Genomic DNA, 15,009 nt, shown 5'->3' with positions numbered 1-15,009 from the left:
AAAGTTCCCATCAGAGAATTTAAAATCTTACTGCTGAGAGAGCATCCCTTCTCTAAGGAGCTCTTGAATCATAATTAAAGTGAAGAAAGATAATTACAATGTGTTAGAAACATTTCTTCCAGAAAGGATTTTAACATAACCAGGCAGCCTCAGAAACACATATAAGCATAGCCTCATGGCTGTGCTGAACTGTACCTCAAACACAAGATTTGTTCCACTGGTTAACCACAACAGAAAGAATTTAATCCACCAGATCCTTCTCAGACTAGCTTTCCTCTTAAATTATACACATATTTAGGAAGACATAACAAGTTTACCAAAAAAATCTACAGCGCACAGAAATAAGCAGTGGCAAATAGGTAATGAACAAGGTCACGTTCTTCATTTACATAGACAAGATAATTCTAATTCTGAAATCCAGAACACTGCACATGACTATCTCTTACAAAGAATAATAAAGTTGCCTCTACTACCAGCACCACAGGAAATGGGTGGGAAAATCTAAGGTTTAAAAATATTCCCTGAAGACAGCCACAGCTGACTGTCAATCAGGAGTACCAGGAAACAGGCAGACAGAATTGGGCAGAGTACAAAAGGGTGAGTACAAAACGATGCGAGATTACTTTCAAAAACCTTCAATTAACTCAGTGCTTACCCCAGAAGTGGGATATTTAAGATGACCGTAATGAGCTGGAAAAGAACACAGAGATGGACCAGCAAATTAGTTTGAGCAAATGCTCTCTCTCCCTCCTACCCACCAACCAAAATGGTGCAGGCATGGCACAGAAGTGCTAAGGGGTAAAGCACAGTGTCTTACGGGGACAAGGGGCAGTGGGAGCTATAGCCCTACTACACTTAGTTTTCACTGTTCGTGTACTCTTGCCCACATATAAAACAGTAATTTATTCAGTGCTGGGTCAGGTTAACAGAACGAAAGTGCAGGATTTTCCCTTACTCCTGCCATATTGATGAAATACTCCATTATAAATGTAAAAAAAAAAAAAAAAAAAAAAAAAGACTTTCACGGGTAGAGCTACATGATTTTATAGTTCCATGAAAATAATTTGTAAACATTCCAGTTGGATTAATTTTATAATAGTACATGTACAGAAACATATTGGCCAGCCACTGTTTTTTCTTAGTAATGTATTACAGTAGACTTTACAAATAATTTCATATTGAAATTGTATCTAAATATTTTAAGTTTTGTCCTTTCATTTGCCTGAAATAGTTTATTACTGAAATTCTTAACATAAACATATATGTAAGATAAGTCCTTGCAACATGTTAAATTTCTGTGCTCTCAATGGACAGAAGAAGTGAATGGTAAAATTGAAGTGTTGATTTCTCCCCACCCCTGTAGGGAATGTTTGATTTTAAAATCTATAGATTGAATAGGTATATACTAACTAGTATCTGGTAAATAACAAACCAACCAAAGCCATGCCTTCTCATTATGTCTAGGTAAGACATATTCGATGTTCAACAATTCAGTTTAATCTGTAATACCATGTAATTCAGAGTTAATGTACCTAGTATGCAAAACTGCCCAAGCTTACACTGCAAACCTCCATGTGTCCTCTCTGAATAAACAACTTAAGAGCATTATGAAATATGAATCTCTATTTGCAGAATCTTTGCTATATTCCATTTCACAAATAGGATGGTACAAAATCCAGTGATATCAGGGAACACCTACTCTGCTCTAGGACAGGAGCTCCATATCAACCAAGGGTGGCACACATACTGTAACTATTAAAATGTAACTCTCTGTTTTACCCTTTTTAGCTTATTCATACAGGCAAATGAAAGCAGTAAAAGACAATGTTTTGATTACTGTAATTTATATTTTTAGATAAAGACTAGAAATTTTTTGGTCAATTGAAATTTTTATTGTGTGCAAGATCTGACACTGCACAGAACTCAACTCTTGCCTTTGGTAGGTAGTTTATATCACCTAGAAGCTTCCAATCTTGTCTTGAGGTGCGACATTTGTTACTATTAATTTGTGCCACGTAATATTAACCCGAAAAGTCAGGTGTTTGCTTTTCTATGTATATACACGCATATATACCCTCCTGTTTTTCAAAAAATGCATTTTGAATCGGACAACAAACTGGAAACTCAATTTCCAATCAAATGTCTTTCAGCACTTGAAAAGCTTCACTGGCAGGTAGCTTCACATAGAAAAATTGATCCAAAAGAATGAATGATGGTATACATCAGAAAAAGATTAAGTGCATGCCTGAAAACCTTGCTTTTCAACTTACTACTTAAAAAGGTGCAAGTACCCCTTTCTAATAAGCATCTACACTGATGTCTGCAGAAATTACTTCAAAATAAATGTTAGTCACTGCCATATTTCTGGTGTCAGTGAATATACTCATGCTTTGTCACAGTGTAACCCACGTAAAGGACTTAAAAAAGCAGAAGTAGTAATATCAAACACAACATAGATTTACAGTAATTATAACTACAGACATGCATTTAAAACTCCTAGTGAAAATAACACATACAATTCAGTGTGATCAGGCTGGTAAGTATATAACTACATACTTTTTTAAAATAGGCAGCAAGTCAGGAAGAGATTCAGCTATACCCTACAGCAGGCTGGATATATTCTACACATTTTCCTGCACTTTTTATTCCTTTTTAATGTAAAAGAGCAGAACCTAGCATATAACTAGTTTCTTTAATTAAAAATCACAGGATTCTTTTTACAGCTCTGCAAAGAAAAGTTTTACAGTGTGTACCCCACAGGCAATAATACAGTCAGGAAGGGGCTTAAGGATACTGTGCTTGCACTGGATGCAAAATATTTAATCTTTAGATACAAACATAATACACGGCAGAGGTTTAGGTTGGGATCCAAACAATTATGGAGTTTTTATCTTTTACCTCCTGTATATCCTGGCTTTTTTTGGCATAGATTTCACCCACATCTGAACCAAAAATACAGACAAAAGGGGGTTAAAAAACAAAGAATTCCAGTCCAAATCACATTTTGCCTTTCCATAAAGTTTTCCTTCTCCATTTCCTAGAAACTAAAAAGCATCTAGATATAGTGTCTTGACTTCAGTGAACCATGAATCCCTGTAGAAGGAATTCAGAGTTCAGTCCGAAATGATGACACATTCATAGCTTTACACATTACATCTGTTAATATTTAGGTAGGGCAAGGGAAGAAAAATCAAGCAATAATTCTATCTTAAGCCAAAGTGTTAACGTAACATTAAGCAGTTGTGGAAAGCAGGTGAAAAAAATGCAGCTGTTGTTTACTTATTATTATTACATCTATTACAGTAATGACTAACTGTATATTTATACTATAAGACAGATTTTACATGGTAACCATAAAACTTAAAATCTGATGTTTATAAAGAAAACATCAGAATATGCATATATGGCTAAATGGAGTAAAGTACTGTATTATATTTGATAAACTTAGTTTTCTTTAAATTCTATACATACAAAATACATTTCACATACCTTTGAAATGTTACTTGATCGACTTGTGGAACGCCCTGGGGATTTATCATTCTGGAAATCAAAATTAAAAGATTAAAAAAGTTATGATGTCATTCAAATTCTACCTAACAAGGAGTTGCGATTGTGAGTGCATAGTTTCTCTTCCTCTATTTTTCTTCAGTTTGACTACTGACTGTACAATGGAAGATGCTCAACAAATAAACCATTACAATATTCATGCAAATTACATCAGTAAAAGTTGGAAAAATGTTCTGTAAGAAATTAATGTTAGCACTTAATTACTGTTGGTTTATTTTGCAGGTTTTTTTAACATTTAGAGTGGAAGATTAATATATCATCACAGCTTCTCATGAAAACTGGTAGTCTTGTATAAGAGGAATGTTTCATGACAGATAATAAAATCTACCTAGTTACACCGGACACATCCCTGCTCAAAAAGTTGAATTCATCCTTTCAGGAAAACTAAAACAGTACTAGATGACTTCCTGGCCAGACATGTTCTGAGAACAAATTGTAACCAGTCATAGATGTAGTTCAATTTAACACCTACCCCTCCATCCCCTCTCACTCATGCAAAAAATACATACACACAAACGAAAACCACAGGCTGAAATCCATTAATAAAGTATACGTTGAATAGCTACATTTCTATAGCACAATTTTTTTTCTGGTAATCCAAAGGAGGAAGTGAAACAGTGGTTCAATGATCTGTTCAGTATTTACACTCCCACAGCAATAGATTCAGCTTCATTTACACTGAAAAGGTAAAAGATATTTCAGAAACAGTGCTCATCCCCTTAGTAAATGCACATATCTTAAGGAGGTCATATTTTTCTCAACACTGAGAATATAGGTTCAAACACTCAGGTGAAATGTTCATATAAACAAGATTGATTTTTATGTAGAAGGGGTTGAACTAGATACCATTTGTCCAAGTTTGTTAGATAATCTACTCGGGGGAACAGCGGGGACAAACCCCAAAGTAGACCTTCCACCTGTGCAGCTTAATTTGCAATGTATGCATCACTGTGGCAGACACATACATTAATAATTTCATGCCTACATGTCTATAAAAGGCTTTCAACTTGACTATGACCCACGTCTCCTCATCCTTCATTTAAAGAACTACAGAAAAATACAGAAGCTCAGTTAAAAAAGGCTAAATTTCATGCTCCATTAATGCACACGTCTAGTCTAGAAATTAGTACTGACCCAATAATTTGTAGCACAGAACAGTTTTGCAATGGCAAAAATGAACAAAAAAAACCCTTAGGCATTTTTTTTTGCCATTTTTATATTAAAACAGCTGCTTAGATCTCAACCCCAGTAAAAACATCCCTATGAAAAATAGTTCCAAACACACTTGTTTCATATACCTACTGTATCTCTCTTCCTTCAGACTGTAGGTAGCTTATGTTTTTGTTCCATCCCCCAGCATGATCAATTGTTTGCACTGCAAATACTAATATACTGAACTATCTCTCTTTTTACTTTGTCTTCACTAGCGCTAAAGTAACACAATGGACTTTTGCCCTCAAAAAACCAGCATCAGTGAACTCCCTGACTATACATCACTCTCCATTTTATTCTACCACACCAGCTAATTCTCAGCACTTAACCACCTTCAGGTTTGTGTGTCAGTTTCTTCTTTTTTTAGGAAGAATTTAAAAAAATAATTCTTCAAGTTATGCACTCATTTATTACATCTTGTCCTTGAGGCTGGCCCTGCTTTGAACAGGGAAGTGAACCCGATGATTCCTTTTGACCTGAAGTATTCTGTGATTCAAATATTACTTCTGTGATATATTATCCACTATAGCTTTGGTAATAAATTAATAATTGCTTATCCTTTCTAGACAACATTAAATATATACAGTTTTGAGTATCTTTATTTATATCCATAGAAAATACACTTTGGATATTCTGGGTCAATGTTCAGAGAAGCTCTGCTTTGACCTCAAAATAATAGAGGTTATGGACCCATGAAATTAATTCCCCTTTTGTGGTTAGAAATTATGAATGGGGATCATAGCTGAGAAACTTCCTGCTAAAAGCATGCAACCTTTATCCTCCATCACTTGGACTAAAGAAATATATTGTATTTTCTGATGGTGTAGTGAACTCTGCAACTCTAACTCCCTTTCTTTTAACAATCTGTCTTCCAAGATTCATTTTCAAAATCTGTTTCCTGACTACAGCTCTCTAGGCTTTTTACATGATCCATTCTTCACTATGGCACATATCTCCTCCAGTTTAGTTACAACAAACTCCTGACTAACTGAAAACTGCTACCATTTACACTCTGCAAAGGACTACCTCATGAATGGCTTTAAGTTGAGAGAAAGAGTGCTGGCTCTACAGCTTTGGGAAAAATAAATAAATAAATTTAATCATAATGTCCAAGTTCAGGTATTTCATGGTGATTTATTCTGAAGAGCATATAAATAAAACACAAAATGTTGCACTAAATAACCATACAGAAATTGAAGATAGAATTCTTCATTCAGGTTCACATTGAACTTGAATAGCTGTTCATGCAGAGAAAAAACAGAATAGAAGAGTTATGGCAAAATCTCTTTTGAAATGTGTCCTTAAAGAATGTCTGTGTGCTTTTATTTTAATGGTTTATGTTTACAAAGTACTCACATTGTTAAGAATAACTAATTCCTTTTCTTACTGTAAGAGAAAGTATCTTTATTGAAGAACATTTTTCCTACAAGCTTGCTAAACACTAGTAAAAAGATTTTTTCCCACACATTCAATATTAATTTACATTTGAAAGGTTATATCCAAAGAAATATATGTTCAAGCATCTATACATATTTTTGTACATCAAGGAAATATCTTATCATGTCCCTGGAGGTGTTTAAGAGTAGGGTTGACATGGTGCTTAAGGATATGGTGTAGTTGGGAACTGTCAGTGTTAGGTTAATGTTGGACTAGATGATCTTCAAGGTCCTTTCCAACCTTGATGATTCTGTGATTCTGTGATTCTAATCAGATTATTTCAAAGGAAGTAGCATTTACCTTTTAGAGTTAAACCTTCTCAGCAGGAATTATTTAATGCCTGTAACGAGGGTTCTTGATCTCCCTTAATGATTTTTCTAAATTTACATATACAGAATTCTGGCCCTTGAGCAAAATAAAAACAAAATATTCAGAGGGATCTCTTGCTAAAATTCTCAAACTGTCTTTTCCTCCAGTCAACAAAACAGCTAAACAATACTCCTCCTGGCCATGATAGGTATGAGCTTTTGGGTTGTATGTTGTATTATGCAGTCCACACTGAAATGCTGCTCCATATTTCCAGACATCCTGTACCACCAATATCTCATCTCTTCTGTCTTCTGTTACATCCTGCAAACACTCATCAGGTATCTCTTCAAAACTGTGATAGCACAGAAACCAGTTCCTGTAACTATTCCACTGGAATATCAAGAAAAATCAGGCTGTGTTTGTAAATTTCCTAAGAATTCAGTTTTACCAAGATCATGTACAAGGATATCATTGAAAATGCAACTCATCCTTCAATATAAATTCTGGGAGGAAGACAAAGGAGAAATAATGCCATGAAATTTCAGATTATGACATGTTCATAAAACTGCTTTGGGAGGAATGTTATATGCACCTGTCCTGCCTCATCATACCAAGCAAACAACTCTGTGTGTAATAAGGAATTAAAATAATTAAAAATAAAATAATTGCAAAATCTCTCTTTTTGTGACAGTAAACCGTCTCCTAAAATTTCATTTCTTCACAGAACTGGGCTCTTGAACTGATATTATTTGCAGTAACCAGCTTAAATTTAAGCCCATTAAACTTTCTGATGCATAAAGATACAGTTTTTCCCAACTTGCAAATGTGACTTACATTGCTGACAAACAGATTTTTTATTAAAGCAACAGAACAAAACTCTGGCTGGGTAGAGAAACAGGGTAGTAATAACAAATTGCTAAAATGCTGCTGTGAACAGTTCAGGATCTCATTCTAAAGAGGAAAGTGGTAGATTAGATGGCTGCTTTCTGACTCACGCTAAATATTCATATACACATTTAACGATTTTAATTCTTGCTGGGTAGCAAAGTGTTTTTTAAACTAACTAATCCATTTGTCTGGTTTCTTTCCTTTAGCTGCCCCTTGCTCTGCTCTGGCTCTGAGCATCACTCAGGCTGACCCAGGCAGCTTGCTAACAGATTGCACTTCATCTCTCTGAAGAGAGCACAATAGCATCAAGACCAAATCACAGTATCTCAACTCACAGGAGAATCTTAAACAACAACTTCTGTCACACACATACACCCAACCCACTCCCCCAAAAAACCCTTTGCACAAAATACTTCAGCTTTGTTTTCTTTTCTCTGGGTTCTAACCTTTGCATCCCAGTGGTACAACATGCTGCTTCACACATCTGCACACAGTCCTTGGGCTTACAAGTTCTATACGTGACTGTAACAGATTTTCTTCTAGAAGTCATATCACAACATATCACAAAAACAAATGCCTCCTAAATGTAAGCACAACACAAGCAACACAGACGTGGGTTTGCCTGCCTAAAGTCCCTTTCCACCTAGTAGTCCCTCACTGCATCTGCCCAAGAGCCTCCTTTCAGCAGCTTTTGACTTCTGGAATCTTGAGTAGCAGCAGAATCTGCTTTCACTCTACAACCTGAGCTATCAGATATGCAGATGAACTCAACAAGCAATGTCAGTCGCTGGAAATCTAAAGAGCAGGAATTATTAAAATTATGTGTGATCTCGATATATTTATTTCAATACCCTAGCATGAAAATGGAAAGACAAAAACACAAAACAGGCAACATTTGCTTTAACTGATAAACAAAAACTCCAATGTCCATAATTAACTAAGACATAAACACACTGTGTAATTACTGAGCATCATGCATAATTTTACTGTGGAACACAGAATGTTTTCAATACCAAAGAACTCGCAGAAGAAAAGTCTGCTGGGAATACTAAAGACTGTGATGCAGATGCAACTGTTAATTAAAATAATAATGAATTATAAATAAGAATATTAATAAAAATATCAACAAAATGCATATAGTATAATATGTAATGTTTATATTATTCACATGTACTCTATCACATATATATAAAAAAATAAAACTTCTAAATGGATATAACTATCTATCTATGAATGTATTTATATGTATAGATATGTAAATGTATTCACTCTTTTCCTAGTTATCTGCTACTGAGCATGGCCAGAGACAGGATAACACTGTCTCCCACAGTGGGGCTATTGTTACATTATTCAAGAACTATTTCACAGCTTCTCGTGTTAGGGTCTAAATTATTAAAACAAATGCAAGTATATACATATTTATTTATGACTACACCAAGAAGATAATGACAATGTTACTACTGATAGAGCATACAAACTGACTCTTGGCCAGTTTGGACTTGGACAACCTTTTCTCTATGGGAAGGAGAGGCAGAGGGAAATCAGTTACTGGTGATAGCATCCTGACAACTTTCAGAATAACTGGCAATTTCTAAACAGCTTTGATGTGAGGAATTTCAGTCCTGGAAGGAACTCAAAGCAGATTTTAGTCCTAAAATAATACTGAGAAAGCAGCTCATCATGAATTGACAGTTATCTTTTATTATTCATGGAATTATTTTCTGTGCTGTTACATGTATCTATTTTTTTCATACTGTCAAATATTCAACAACTAGCCATATAACTGTTCTTATAAATGAATCATACCACTAAATTACCAAATATAAAGTTATTGGTAGTTAAGTTTGTATTTGAAAATGTAAGAAAATTTATGTCCCTTCTTTATAAAAAAATAACTTGCCATTCTAGTAAATTTTAGCTTCACTAAGAAGATCAACATTCATGTCACATGGCCTATAAGGTCACTAGACAAAAATCCTGTGGAGAAGGTAAATCTAAACAGACTGAAGGTCTCTATTGTAAAGTAGAGCTGTGCAAAACCAACTGATTATCACAAACAAAGCTTCTGAGGATGCTGAAGCATTTCAAACACCATTCTGACCGTCATCTATGGAAACAGATTACACAGTCTAGTGTGGCATAAAGAAGTTAGTTTTATTACCCTGGAAATTGCATATTTTCCATATTTATATGTGGGTAGAAGAGTACCTAGCAATGATCAAGGAACATCCCTATTAGTGGGCTGTTGGGTAACCTTACACAAGAATAATGTGCAAGTGCTTTACTTGTCATATGCCCTGTTACTTATTTTGCACCTAAGATATCTTTGTGGCCAGATCTGCAGTGCACAAGACCATAAAAATCACACATTGGTACTTTCACTGCAATAAGGTTTGGAGTTAAACATTTTTTCCTCTGAACAGAAATCTACAATGCCGCCAACTGCATGGCACAGCCATAGCACCGTGTTACCTATAGCTGCTTCTTGCACTGGTATCTCTAGTGGACCAGGTTCCCTTACTCTTGTATCTTACACTATCTTACTCCACATCAGTCTCACTGGACTCAGTGTAGCAGCTTTTCTTTAGCATAAGCTGCTAACAAGCATGATAAATATACCAGAATCTGATCCAACATCCTTTTGAGTTGAAAACGCTAATTACAATTTAATGAGGCTCAGAGCAATTTCCATCACAGGCCAAGATGAGTCAATAGCATGCTTGCTGTTACAATATAAGGGTTTCACAGCGATGCTTCTACCTGCAATTACATGAACAACTTTCATGCTATAACATTCGGTTACTTTCTCTGTACTGCACAGATGTACAAGGTCAAAACTGTTTTAAAAATGGGAATAAATACACCATTACATTAAAAAAAAAAATCCAGCACTGAACCAACCCTGAAACACAACACAGGCACATGCAAAGAATACAGTCAGAAACAGCACATACTAAACACCTGATATAAGTGCAATTTCTTTAACAGCTCACGTAAAGAGCCAGATTTAACTTTGTTGTAGCATACTTAGCAAAAGTGAAAACTTCCTAGAAATCCTTGGCAAAATTACAAACAAAATAACGATGAAGTTGGAAAGAAGTTCAACACAAAGCAGTAAACAGACAATGTATGTCACACAGCTGCCCTTGACTGATTGTGAGGTAAGAAGCTAGCCAGAGCTTTTATTGGAAAATTATTTCTGGTAATGCCTACTACTAATGAGAAAGAGGTTAAAGGAACAAAACTGAAAATAAAAAAGGCTGGGATTTCAGAAGGTGGGTGAGCAAGAGTCTTACAAGAAAGAATCCATACACAGCAGTCAAAGGGTCTTGCTCATTAGCACCTCCTGGTTTCTAGGAGCAAAGTGAACTTCTTCCTACTGCAATTAAGATAACCAGAATCTTGGGGTTGGAAGTGGCTCTAATTTCCTTCTGCACCTGCAGACCAAGAGGAGCCATTTGATTCAGTTCAGAAGCTGAAGGAGATCACATCCCTTCCCTCACTGAACGCAAGAAAAGAACCTGAACAAATTTTAAACTGATCTAAGAACTGTCTTCCACATTTTCCTGCTGCCGATTATATACTTCTTCATCCAAGTCAACAAAATGCAGTGCAACAATCCAGCCCCAGCCCCACGTGACTCAAGGTTGAACAAGGTACCACAAGGGAAGCTTCCAATGTAAGCTGTTTTATGAAGTTCCAGTGTATCAAAAAAATCACAAATTGCATACATATCCTGCAGCAATAGAACATACTTTGGAAGGTATATTTGAAGCAGACAAGATGCTATCACACCCTGACTTGAAGTATGATATGTTTCTATGTCCAAAGTATCAAATTATTAAAATACCAAAGAGAATTGAGGGGATTCATAGAAACAAGTGTGAATAAGAAGTACCACTGTCTTGCATTGTTCAATACAATGCATCACATTTTTGATAAATCTCTCCACTTACCTCTACTAGGAGTTGAAACGTGTATGTTGCTCAGGATAGACTTATGCAACAAGCAGTACATGGTTGTATGGCAATAGCCTGGTGCCAGTGGATCTAGAGTAATACAGCAGATTATACCTACTGGCAGAGAGGTTCATGGCCCTGCTCTTTTCAAAAATAAACCAGTGTTATATCACCCCGCTCATTTCCAAATGACACTATCTATCAGAAACTATGGACACCAATATCCTGACCAGTCTCTAGGTTAACATACTCTAACAAAGCATAATTTCACATGACTGGTTTCATTTTTTAGGTAGATGTGAAATTTCCATACACTCCTAGTTTCACCTACTGAATTCACCAGCTGACTGACAATGTCAGGATTATTTTTTCAAACTAACCGGGTTTCATTTACCCTTTAATTTACTTTGACCTTAAGAAAAATCACAAGCATTTAATCCAAGGTTGCTCTCTCTGACTAGGTATTCTAAATCACTCTTAGTATGCAAAACCACACATCTAAAATAGTATCCGACCTTGTTAACTCAGGAACTGTTTGCTGAACACCAAGCATCAAGCATAGCACTGCATGAAAAATCTACTGTAATTAGCTGCCTTTGCTCTTCTGTTTATACCTTGAGGGGGGAAAAAGAAAAAAAAAGAAAAAAGGCTGCCAAAATGACAGTTCCTAGTAGCACTTTTCTAACAAGATACAAGTGATACCTGTCTTTATCCAAAGCTGACCACACTTAAGAATTAAAAGCTGCAAAGATAGATACTGCACAAGTGAAACCTGCCATTACCTTCTTATTAAAAAGTCACAGGGAAAAAGCATAGGAAGACTATAATTTAAAACCCAACATGCTGCTAGTCTGTACTCTAATGACACACCTTGGTATGATCAAGATGGATGGAATACTATTCACAAATGGAATTAAATGAAAAAATGTAAAGAGAGAATATTATTTACAGCTCAATAAAATATTACAAAAATAAATAAATAAAACCAGAAAAAGGCAAATATAAAGGAAAAGAGATGGAATGAAAAATAAACATGGGAAAATGTTTTCCCTGTTGTGTCAAAATATGGAATCACATAAAAAGTAAAATTTTCCCTATTCATACATGCATTTAAAAGCGCTAGTTCTTTAGAGTCAAAAGAGTAACCTACAGGGAGGGAGAGTAATTGCATTAATTAATTACTGTTAGTTTTTCACCAGAGAACCGTGTGCATATTGACACTCAGTACAAGGCTCTAACGTCTCTGACACAGTGTCTATAGAAGATTTACTTGTTACATTTAGAAACAAATCTTGGTCTACAAACATCTTACTAATGTTTTTGTTTCCCACTGCTATTTGCCAAGATACTTCAGCAAAATACAGTGCTTTTTATTATTATTGTATCAATGTCTAACTACAGCCTGTTTAATTTCTGCCACCTCACTACATTAATCAGAGCACTTTAGTTATAACTGGTAGCAATATGATTTGTGATAGATTTCCACATGCCAAAACCACGTTCTGCTTCTTGGTTGCTAATGTCTAAATTACCTGGCAATTAAAAACAACCTGCATGATTGCACTAACACTTGATTTGCATTCATTTATTAGTGGAGACATGCTATGGGAGATTTTGTGTTTGGGTGTTGTTCATAAAGATACCTTACCTTGGAAAATTACAAATGTTATTTTCATACCTTTTTTCTTGGCATTACTCAGCTATAGAAAAGGAAGACAAACACCAATTTCTTTCTTTTTTCTTTTTTTTTTTTTTTTTCCCTGTAAAATACAAATGCATCAGTCTGCAGGCTTTACTTTGTCAATCTGTTTCACTAATGTATGACTGTCAGTTCAGCTTTAGTTTATTACTTGTACATAGGTGTTACACATATATGTCATTGTATATCTCTTTGTTTCAAATATGAAATAAACCAAGTTCTAATTATCACTTATTTTCACACTGTGTTACCCTCCCCACGGAGCAAGAAAGTGAAATAGAATCCTCCTCACTATGGCATCAAATTATCATTTTGTATCTCTTCTATTATGCAACACAAGAAATTTCACTGCAGCACTCTTAAATCAAATGGTTCTATCATTTACACATTAGTATCATTTATAGATACTGTATTTAAGCATTTCCATCCCTGATCAGTAAAAATCTGTTTTTTCGTTCTATCTTGTATAGCATGATAGAACTTTAGTACACTAGACACTATATTTATTTTTCAAAGCACCCAGTACATAATGAAACTTTGCTTTTCCATAAGACTCTCAGTGAGTCTGAAAAGATGACTTGGTCTTTTCATTACCATGTTGAACTTCAATCAATGTTTGTTCAATTATCAGTCTGAATGCTCTTTATTTTTTTCTTAGGAGTGACATCCTTTCCTCATCTTTCAGGATGCTTCCCCAAAAATCTGGTCTCTGCAATGATTCTCTCTTGTAAGAACACTCTTGGTGGTCACTATACAAATTTCAGCAAATAGTTGTAAGGACAGGAATTTTTTTACAAGTAAGTAGACACGGTCTACTGCATTTTTTAATTCATAGCATGATATACGTTCAGTTTTCTCTTTAAGTATGACTATATGACTATATTTCATAAAGTAACTTGTTTCAGAAGCCAGAATATCAGAGGTCACTTTGTTGTCTGCCAGTTATTGTGACCTGCTGGATTCCAGTCAATTAGTGCCAGAGATAAAAGACTCTGGGTGGCCAAGCACTTGTCTAACAGCCAAATATTTATCAAAGGACAAAAGATTAATTAAATACACAAAGTCAAAGTGCATCAATTACAACAGAGCTATAAAACATTACTTGATTATGTGCTGTATGGTCAAATATCACCATTTTTATACCTTTTATCTGATTACAAGTTTTATGTCTTCAGTGTCCCTTTAACTCAAACTCCTCGAAGTAAAAGGGAAAATAAAAGGAAATAGCATTTCCCCCAGTCCTCTAAAGGATAGTCAAGCATTCAAATCTTTTAAAGTACAGGTGCCACCTTTCATTGGTCAATTTGATTCATTATTCAGCCTAAACCCACTGTTCTCCAACTGCAACAAGAATAGGAGCAAAACTATAAATAAGTAAGTTCTTGACTACAAATCCGAAGAGCTAATAGTGCTAACTAAAAAATTATGGAAACAGAACTAGACAAAGAACAACACTGTTTGATTATATGCCTGGCTTCTGATATGCAGCAAAGCTGTATCTCAAGGATCTCCATGTGCATAAGCAAAATAGTAGAGCTCACAGAAAATACTGACATTAGATAAGAGTAGGATTAAGAGAATTTATGTTGAATCCTGGTGGTCAGGGCTGCTACTGCCAGATGCAGCTGAAAAATCAGAAATCAGCTGAATAATTTAATTCTGGTACCAGCAGGCCCAAATTCAAAGGCCCATAACTCTTAGTGCTATGGGCTTAGCATGTCTGAAATCTTATAATCCCAAGCTGAAAAAATAACAAATATAAGGACATGAAGGAATATTATGCCAGTTGAATCCAAGATACGTATAGTTTCCACAGACACATTCATCAGCATCTTTCCTACCTCTTCTGGAAATCCCAAAATTCATCTTAATGCTAGATTAACTGAGGTTAATAAATAATTAAACAGTTTGGGACTTATAGTTTAATTTAATTAGCTA

At 35.2% G+C, this 15,009-nt stretch overlaps 1 protein-coding gene across 5 annotated transcripts in view; it reads right to left on the bottom strand.

Moving 5' to 3' along the window:
- Positions 1-15,009, bottom strand: part of MARCHF1 (membrane associated ring-CH-type finger 1) — a 250,242-nt gene that overhangs the window by 50,669 nt on the left and 184,564 nt on the right. For all 5 annotated transcript variants that reach the window (XM_074822904.1, XM_074822905.1, XM_074822903.1 and 2 more), the window contains one exon: positions 3,490-3,540. In XM_074822904.1, the coding sequence (XP_074679005.1) occupies positions 3,490-3,540 (51 nt within the window). The remainder of the gene's footprint in view (positions 1-3,489; positions 3,541-15,009) is intronic.

Source organism: Strix aluco, chromosome 4, assembly GCF_031877795.1.
Source record: "Strix aluco isolate bStrAlu1 chromosome 4, bStrAlu1.hap1, whole genome shotgun sequence".
NCBI classification, from domain to species: domain Eukaryota; kingdom Metazoa; phylum Chordata; class Aves; order Strigiformes; family Strigidae; genus Strix; species Strix aluco.
This window is presented reverse-complemented; position numbering and strand designations above follow the sequence as displayed.